This window comes from Carassius auratus, chromosome 20, assembly GCF_003368295.1.
Source record: "Carassius auratus strain Wakin chromosome 20, ASM336829v1, whole genome shotgun sequence".
In the NCBI taxonomy this organism is placed as follows: Eukaryota; Metazoa; Chordata; class Actinopteri; order Cypriniformes; family Cyprinidae; genus Carassius; species Carassius auratus.
The window spans coordinates 2,839,841-2,849,784 of NC_039262.1; the positions used below are offsets into that span (position 1 = coordinate 2,839,841).

General features: G+C 36.5%; 1 protein-coding gene and 1 pseudogene across 2 annotated transcripts; one reads left to right on the plus strand and one right to left on the minus strand.

Moving 5' to 3' along the window:
• LOC113037886 (beta-soluble NSF attachment protein-like) overlaps positions 1-3,532 on the plus strand; it is a 6,533-nt pseudogene extending 3,001 nt beyond the window's left edge.
• A 303-nt stretch (positions 3,533-3,835) lies between these two features.
• On the minus strand, positions 3,836-9,058 carry LOC113120547 (GDNF-inducible zinc finger protein 1-like). Of its 2 annotated transcripts, none has more exons than XM_026290415.1 (6): positions 8,987-9,058; positions 7,186-8,426; positions 6,308-6,402; positions 6,063-6,230; positions 5,634-5,791; positions 3,836-4,914 (listed from the first exon to the last, which is right to left on the minus strand). In XM_026290415.1, exons 2-6 carry the CDS (start codon positions 8,406-8,408, stop codon positions 4,246-4,248), a joined length of 2,313 nt encoding a protein of 770 aa, XP_026146200.1. In that variant the 5' UTR covers positions 8,409-8,426; positions 8,987-9,058; the 3' UTR covers positions 3,836-4,245. The 2 variants fall into 2 exon arrangements, with proteins under 2 accessions (XP_026146200.1, XP_026146199.1); XM_026290414.1 differs by lacking the exon at positions 8,987-9,058 and adding an exon at positions 8,737-8,942.
• Between the last annotated feature and the right edge of the window lie 886 nt (positions 9,059-9,944).

Below are 9,944 nucleotides of genomic sequence, written 5' to 3' on the forward strand. Positions count from 1 at the left end.
AATCGCTGAGGTGTACGAATCAAGAGCTGGTGGACATTGAGAAGGTACAAAAAATCTTTATTTAATGCTTCTTATCCTGAGAATGGAGAGTGCTGTAAAGAACGCTATATTTTGTAGGACATTGAATTGGAAGTAGTATGCGTGTAAAACGCAAAAACAACTGGATTGGTGCTTCTGATTTAACATATGTCCATAAGCTGAATTTACAAATGTTGACTGAAGTTTTCCTCATCTCAAAATACATTATAGGCAATGTGCTGTCTTGCCAATACAAAGGCTTGAAGTGTAAATTAGTCTAATTAATTTACGTGCACAACTTAAACTGATTACGTTTAATTTTAAGTTCATGCATTTAAACGTTGTTCTTTTCTCGGCAAAAGCCCAGTCGAGAAAATATGTCATATTATTTAATGATAACAAAAATGTTATTAGCAATAATGATAAGTTATTGATAATAAATGAATATTATTTATTATAATAATAAATATTAATCCATATTTATAAATAGGGTTACGCTCTTAATGGGGTTCTTTACCCAGTGAGTTCATTAGGCAGTCTAGAAGAAAAACAGAGAAATAATATATTTTCAGAGAGAATAAAAAAAAATTACAATAAAATTTTAATAATAAGAATAATAAATTATTATTATTATTGATAATAATTCTTATAATGCATTATTTATTTTATTAAAGCGTCACGCTTTAAATGGGTTCTTTTTCCAGAAAGTTCATAAACATTTAAGTCAATACCTAGATTTTTCCTTCAATAGTAATTGCAATAAAAAGTATTAATTAATTTAAAAATAAGAAAAAGAAGTATTATTATTATAAGATAAATATTTGGCATTTTTGCTTTATTACTACAGGACAATATTTAGACAGGAAGCCAAGTGGGAGAGAGGAAAGGTCTGGGGACTTGAACTTGAGACGCCTGAAGCCAATTATTACAAATTATTATTATTATCCATTTTTTATTAATATTAATTAATAATCAATAATAATATGTTAATGATAAATTACTATTATGAATAAATAATACATTTGGTTTTGCAATTTGTATAATATTTCATGAATATTTCTTCTGATATTTATCAGCTATAGTTATGTTTTTGTGAATGTAAACACAAAGTGTTTTACAGAATAAAATTCTGTGATAATTTAAGATGAATTCTGTTTTGGTTGTCCAAAGGCGATTGCACATTATGAACAAGCTGCTGACTATTACAAAGGAGAGGAATCAAACAGGTAAGTCTGCTTGGCAGAAAGCCAAATTATCAAGGTCTTGTTCTTTCCTGTTTAAACACTTAGTTTCTGAGGAGAGGTTTGTAAGATTAATTACAGCATTTTGAATGTTTCTTTAAGTTTTGATATGTTCTGTTTGCTTAATTTACAGCTCTGCAAACAAGTGTCTGCTGAAGGTGGCTTCATACAGCGCTCAGTTAGAGCAGTACCCGAAAGCAATTGAGATTTATGAGCAGGGTAAGCCATCTGTCAGTCTCCTGCAGATTCTTTCCACATTTCTCGCTCACCGGCATTCCCTAAATCACTCGGGAATTCTTGTCCGTGTGTGTAAACAGGTTGGAACCAACACCATGGACAATCCCCTACTGAAATACAGCGCCCAAAGAATACTTCTTCAAAGCATCCTTGTGTCACTTCATCGTGGACGAGCTAAACGCAAAGGTCAGCTCTCCATCAGCTCATCGTGCACACAGATATACGGAGAACTGCTGCAGATAATATGCATGTCTTTTTTTTTGTAGCTTGCTGTTGAGAAGTATGAAGAGATGTTTCCAGCCTTCTCAGATTCAAGAGAATGCAAGCTTCTGAAGGTTTGTAATAATAGAGTTTCCAGCATATAAAACACATTTTGTAATTGGGCTGGTTTAGACTAGAAGTAGAATTCTAAGAATGCTACTTTCCTGTTTACGGATCTAAATAGCTTTCTTATTGTACAATACTACAAAAATATTCATTGTTGTATACTTTATAAGAGGTTTTGTTTTTACAGAAACTTCTAGAGGCCCATGAGGAGCAAAATGCAGAGGCTTTCACAGAAGCAGTATGAATTTTACCTTCAGCTCCTTTTTAAAAAATCTTTGTTATCTTTGTTAAAAAAGTACAATTAATTACAATATTTTTCAATATTAAAGTACTTAATACTTCAATCTGGAGTGGGACGGTTGATGTGTTCAAGTCATTTCGAAAAGATCATATTTGCGCGTTACATTGGTACATTGCCATCTTTCTCTGTATTCATGAATACTAATTTCCCGAGAGGACTTGAACACACCATATCTACTCAACCAATTTCTTATTTTTGCAGTTTTTTTTTTGGTGGCACTTACGCTACAGAAATCTGGCACTGTGTTCATTCAGGTGAAGGAGTTCGACTCCATCTCACGCTTGGACCAGTGGCACACCACCATGCTTCTGCGGATCAAGAAGACCATTCAGGGGGACGAGGGCGACCTAAAATGATCTGGACAGTGGGGCGATCACCCACTGCATGGCACCCCCCCCCCCCCTTCCATTTCACATCAGTTTTGTGCAATGGCCAAGTCCGGGTTTCCCAAAACAGTATGTCAAAATGTATTGCTGCAACATTTCTAGAGAATATACTTCTAAGCCTGTACTGTTACATTGATATCCAGTTATATAATATAGCACATATCAAAAATTTAGCACTCCAGTTCATTACGAGGGTATTTCTGGAAACACGGAGTGAACGGATCCAGGAGAGGGAAATTCAAGGATACAGTGGGGATTTGAGATAGTCCTGGAGTTCTTTTGCAAAGGTCACTGAATTGCGATGTGCTAGAGCTGCATGAACTGTACAGATGTAATTATTCAGTCACTGCAGCAGGACCCTGTATTTATTATTATTATTATTATTATTTAGATTTTGTTTTGTCTGCTCACACTAGTTGGCATGCAGGCCTTAAAATGCATTTAATAACATCAGACATTCATGCAGGACCGAGAAAATTTCAGTTTCCCACTCTCCATCATTTTGAATTGGTATTTAAATAATTACAAAAATGTCTTGTCATACCTTTTATCCACTCTTTGAAATGTAACTCTTTATTTAATAAAATTATTATCTGAACTCTTAAAATTAGTCATAATATTATGAGTCTAATAATATAAGTATATATTATTAATCTAATAATATTGCGTTAGTAAAAATTTTTATAATTTTACATTATATTTTTACACTGCCTATCATCTCCATCAGCATTGAAATTGAGGTGTTTGTAAAATCCTTGTATTAACATGCTCTATGTGTGTGTCGTGTTGTGAATGCATAGCTCATGTACACTCTTCACTCCTGAGGTCTCTAGCAGCGCATGTCATCTGTGTTCTACGTGTCGTGATGTCTGTATTATATCATATTCTAGAGTTTTTAAAGAAGCCATGAAGACAGTACAGTACCAGACGATGTGCTTTCCCACAGAACAACTGATGTCTTTGCTGAATGTCTGTGAGAATGCACAGAAATAAAAATCAATACTAAAATGGCTACTCGATTCAAGCAAGTGAAAGTCTGTTTTATTTATCTAGTGGTGTTCACTAAGCATCTCAATTTTGTAATGCTACATAAGTGTTGCTTTGTTGCTGAGCAATGTTTGTACTGCAACCTAGACGAAGACTCAAAGAATATGGCTAGTTAAGAAAAAGTAAACAAGTTCATGTAAATAACATTTAAAAAATAAAGAATATTATATATATAAAAAAATAAATTATGTATAATTATATCATAAAAAGTGTTACATTGTATTATTAAAATCAAAATCACTTTTATTCTCTATATTTCAATCCAAAATCTAAATCACAAGTGTAAAAAAACAAAAGGAAGCTGAATTCAGTAGACACTTTATTGAGTGATTTTAAGGTGCTCTGTCATGACTGCAAATCATAATACACATAATAGGGTACTAAAAATGAAGTATTGTGTTTACTAATATGCAGTTCACTTTGATGTAGAGTTGAACATAATAAATATCAGCAAAAAACATTACTGACAACAAAAAAGCAAATTGGAGTTTTTACAAGAATCACACAAAAAAAATAACTATTTAATGACAAGATGTCATTAAAGGGGAAATAGTTGTGATTCAAGAATTGTACTAGTTATACATTATAGAAGGTTTTATAAAGCAAAAGAGTATTTACAGCTGACAATTTAAAGCAAAGCTTGATTGCAACATGATTAACGAGTATTTGCAACTGAAGCAGGTAGACTCTACTCTCCTCCTGAGATTTCCATGTTGTTTGAAGCCTCTGCAGACTGTATGTTTTCGCTGACTTCCTGTTGGTTGTCTGCACAGCCCGTCTCTTCCAGCGTAACAGCCTGGACTGACACACACTCAGCCGAAGCCAGACCGTTCTCTGTTGCTTCAGCTTCTGATGTCGCTGCAGTGGTTGCTGGAGCCAGTATGGTGTCTGAAACGTGACTGGCCACGGTGATGGGCACAGAACTGGATATCGAAGGGGACACGCTGATGGAATGTGCGACCGAAATGGGAATGGAAAAGGGAACGGTCACAGGCATCCCGACTGCAGAAGCATCCAGAGAGATCACGCTGGTGCCGTCCGTGGTGACTAAGGGCTGCAGTTGCGTGCCGGCGGGAACTTCGGTCTGGATGACCGTGAGGCCGCCCAGGGCCGTGTGGCTGACCAGTGCGATGGTCCCAGGTCCGGCCCAGTCTCCGGAAATGGTCACGGGCTCTCCGGAAACAGCCACCACTTCTTGGGTCTTCTGTGCATTGCTCTCAGGAGCCTGGGCTTCGGAAACAGTGACAGACACCTTCTCCTTCTTCTGAGAAGAGCCTTTGGGTTTCTTGACTCTGTCTTCAACATTTCCCTCCAGAACAACCAAGTAGTTCTTCCATGGAGTTTGTTTGTCATGGGTCTGCATAGAGAGAGTCTGGTTAAACTAAGTCCCTAAGCAAACTGCTAAATCCCTACTGGGTTAACTTGCTTGATGTCAGTCCAGACTTACTGTGTGAGTTTGAACTGTAAATAACCAATAAAGAGGAACTGGTGCACTACCAGGATGCTCACCTCTGATTTAATACGTTCAAAAAAATTAACATTGTATTATAATTAAAAATAATTATTTCTATTTGAATATATTTTAAAAAGTATTTTTTTCCTGTGATGCAAAGCTTATTTTTCAGCATCATTACTCCAGTCTTCAGTGTCACATGATCCTACAGAACTCATTCTAATGTGCTGATTTGCTGATCAAGAAACATTTATTGTTAAATGTTAAAAACACTTTTTTTTAGAAACTTTTTTTTTGTTTTAAATAGAAAGTTCAAAAGAACAGCATTTATTTAAAACCGTAAACCCTCGCTGAATAAAAGCATTAATTTCTTAAAGAAATCTTACCCAAACTTTTCAATGGTAGGAAATTCAGTAACAGGTTGAGTTGGGATTTGTTATATGCATACTGGTGGCTATAAAAATATTTACAGCCCTTTCTGCACTTTTTGAACCATTTATAGATCAATGCATTATTATTTAATGTAATGCAATGAACTTAAATCCTGTGGGCGTAAATATTTTTTTATAGCATCTATGAACCCACTAATAAAAGTGTGCTGTGTAGAGTGACAGGATCTTTACCAGGGTGTGTCGGCGTACGGTGGACTTGTCTGTAAACGTTCTTCCACACATGCTGCACATGTACGGCTTCTCTCCCGTGTGGATTCTCTGATGTCTCTGCAGGGCGTTTAGTTGAGTGAACTGCTTATCACAGTCCTTGCAATGATACGGCCTTTCACCTGTGAAGAGGGCAGCAGTGTCAGCTGATAAGTTCTGGTTTTAATGATTGTGCATGTTCTATAATATACACAAACCTGCATACCGTACATCAGTGCTTGATAATTACCAAATTTCTAATGCAATTATTTATAGCACATTGGTGTCTTTCATTAAATTGCTGTTACAATTGTTTTATATTTCCAATATGCTTTAGTACATGTGGCTGCAAAGACTATTTGTGTTCTTTTTAAGTGAGATGCATATCAATATTGGATGATTTGTGAAGGATACCTGTGTGTATTTTCATATGCTGGTGGAGGGAGTTCCTCTGAGCAAACGCTCTTCCGCAGGTTTCACATTTATAGGGCCTGGATCCTGAATGGATTCTGTTGTGATGTTTCAGGTATTCTTTGGATGCAAAGCTCTTCCCACAGTTCTCACACATGAACGGCTTTTCACCTAGACAGAGAAGAGGAGGGCATCATCTTTTGGCATCTTATTCTTTCTCTTTATGTAACAGGAATCCGTTGGCTCACCTGTGTGGCATCTCTTGTGGTAAGACAGCATGTGGTTCTGGGTAAATCTGGCATCACAGAGGTCACAGGCGAAAGGTTTCTCTCCGGTGTGGATCCTGGATTAAAAGTACAAGATGGAATATGTAAATAGAAAATGATGTTCACTTGGGATGCATAACATATCTGTGACATATCTTTTGGTATCTGCAATATTTAGCATTTTTTAAACTTTCAAATAAATATGAATGAACCAATTTTAGTATAGAAAAATATTTTTATTCTTAGCTCTTATATTATATACATTTATGCATTTAGCAGACGCTTTTATGCATAAATGTAAATAATATAATATAACAGACCAATATTATATAATGGTTGGTTGTAAAAAAAAAAAAAAAAGAAATTATATATATATATTCTGCATTTAGCAGACACTTTTATTCATAAAATTGAATAATATATCAAGCAGATGCTTTCCTTCATAAACATCAATAATGTAACTTAATATTATCATATCATAAAAACAACTAGATATAAAAATATTGTGATTTATTTCTTACATACTTATTCATAAATGTAAATATAACATTCAATTAATTTATGGATATAAATCAATTGAATTAAATATAAAAACAACTGGATTATTTTATATAAATATAAAATATTTAAAAACATTTTGCAAATATTATATTATGATCAGTTACTAAACTTTACATAAAAACAACTATTTTTTATGTTGATATATATTTTGTGATTACTTGTGCAAAACTCACTATAGTTGTTACTATTTAAACTAGAGTTTATGTATTTGGTACCCTAATATTTAGGGTGTAGGGTTTGGGGTTTGTTCGTATTAATTGTATGACCTAAACTAGTGCATCCCTGATGTTGCCCACTACCTCTGATGTGTCTTGAGTGCTGAACTCTGGGAGAATCTGGATCCGCACTCATCACATTTGTAGGGTTTGTGTCCCGAGTGTGTCCTCTCATGCAGTGTCAGGGCAGTTTTGGAGCTCAGAGATTTGCCACAGATGTGGCAGTAGTGTCTGTCCGTGCCGCCCTCGTGCACCTGCCGTCTGTGCCGGGTCACATCCTTCTTGCGCTTGAAGGTTTTGTTGCAGACATCGCAGGGAAAGAGCCTCTCGTCGTTGTGCACGTGGCGCTGGTGGATTTTCAGGTTGCAGCGGTTGGCGAACGTCTGCTGGCAGATGTCACAGCGAAACGTGGTGTCCATCTGGACCCCGTGGCTGACCTTCAAGTGCTTCAGGTAGCTCTTCTCGTAATAGAAGGAACGGCTGCATTTCTCACATACGTACTTTGCGGTTCCTCTCTTGATTTCCTTCTCGACTTCATCGGCCTCGTCCATTTCCTCATTAGGCTGGAAGTCTGATTCTTGAGAGTCTTCTTCAGGCACATCAAGAGATGATACAGACCCATTGTCATCACAAGCGTCTTTTTCACAAGGATCTTGTGGTGTTTGCTCCTCTTCTCCTGTGTCGGATTCATAAAGGGTTTCTGGTTTCTTCCTCTTTGGCTTTTTCAGAGAAGCGTCCACAGACACTCTGCGACCCGCTAACCTTCTGCTTCTCCTGTCTGGTCCTGTCTCCTTCACATTTTCAGGCACTTTTAAAGACTTTTTTCTCTTCATCGCTCTTTTCACAGGTGCTTGTTTTGTCTTGACTTTAGTATTTGGAGCATTTAAATCCTTGCCGTCTTTCTGCAGAGTTTCATCTAAAACACTGCTGGGAATTACTGCCTCGCAAGCATCCACTAAGTCCTGGCACTTCAGGAGTTTAGCCATTTGCAGTATGCTGCTGATGTAACTCTTCTCCACCTCGATTTTTCCTAAATACGCATACTCTAAGAATTTCTCAAATGCATATGGTAAGCTGTCAGACAAGAATATCTTTTTCACTTGGTCATTAGCTATCAGATGGGACTCGAAGTAACCGCTGGATGCGGCGAGGACCACCTTATGGGCTTCAAACTCCTCCAGCTCTCCTTGAAAATCTGCCTGCACTGTGATGTCACACAGGTTTCCCATGGTCCTCAGCTTCCACATGGCATTGAGCACATTTTTATGGTGAGAGCTGGATTGCAGTTTAACCAATCCATAACTCATTGTCGCTGGTTTCTGCAGCTGTCAGAAGGATGTAAAGAAAGCAAGTCATTTATTAGACACACACACACACACAAATATATATATAGGCTTAGACTTAAAGAGACTGGCTGATAATATAATGATAAAACTGACTTTTAAACACCTTAGAAATTACTTTCTAAGTGAGTTTGTTTTATAATTAATAAATTATTATAACAAATACATTTCTGTACAAAGGGTTTTTTTATCTACATAAATATTAAGCTATTTATTGTGCATGCTAAACTTTAGCTTTGTATGTCACGGTAACGGCCCAAAATAAACCAATAGTCCAATCCCATTCAGATACCTTTAATTTGCATAGTTCTTTATACGAGTTCATTTTAAATTAACTGCTTCGTTGCAGAAACCGTCAAGAGAAAATAAAGAGAATAAGGAGACGCTAAAGCAGTTAGCATCATTAGCTTTGTGTTCAGATGAGCGATATCTCTGCTAATTGAACTTAAAAGCGAGGCACACGTCAATAGATCATATGTTTAATGTCCATCTGTGACATGCGGTGAAAGGAGGGTTTGCATAGCAGGCTAGAAATTTCTTACCGTAAGGCCAGTAAAACGGCAGCCCTGTACAAATCAAATCCACAGGCACAACAAGAGTATTTCCGGTAGAACGCGCACCCAGCGACCATTAGAGCCGAAGGCATCATGGGAAATAGAGTTTTTCTTTTATGGATGATTCCCGATAGGTTTAATGGTGTATTTTTTAAATGACTTATTCTATCTGTTAATAGTAATTATATAATAAATCTTTAATTTAATTATTTTGTTGTGCAATTAATGTGCAAATACGTAAAGTATAAAGTTCTCTCTTTTTTTATTTGTATTTTGTATGGTTAGGTGAGATTAGCCTGCATCACATAACACACACACACACACACACACACACACACACTTATACTCGCGCGTCTATATCAGATGAAAGCTTTATCAATCCTCTGATCAGTTATTATTTTATATTTTCAGATTCGATTTTTCTATGTAAAAACTTTTTTTTTTGTTTTTTTGTCAGACTTAAAGGTAAGTGGGAAAATATTGCTCACGCTGTAAACACAGCCACCCACTTACTCTGTTCCTGTGGCTTGTGACCTTTGCTAAAGATATTGCTCTTAAAATATTAAAGGGCAACTATGTTCACAGGAAACCCACCCTTACTATTTTCACCTTTGAATGTACAGTAAGGGCTGCAGATACAGTCTGCTAGCATGTTTTGGAACAAAATGACCAGTGAGGTCTCAGACCATACCAGTGCAGGCGTATAGAGATTTGTGCAGCCTTCGGTTACAATCTGAAACACCAGCTTCCAGAATCATGTTAACAGATGGGCAGAGATAAATATAGATGAAGCCCAACAAGCTTAGTTTTAGGTTTTATTACAGACCTGCTGGCAGTAAATCTCTGGCAGTAAATGAATGGGCTCCGAACTGAATCACACAAAATTGCATCACACATATAGCCACGTTTTTAAACACATCTTCTGATGTTATGTAAGGCCTCTAGC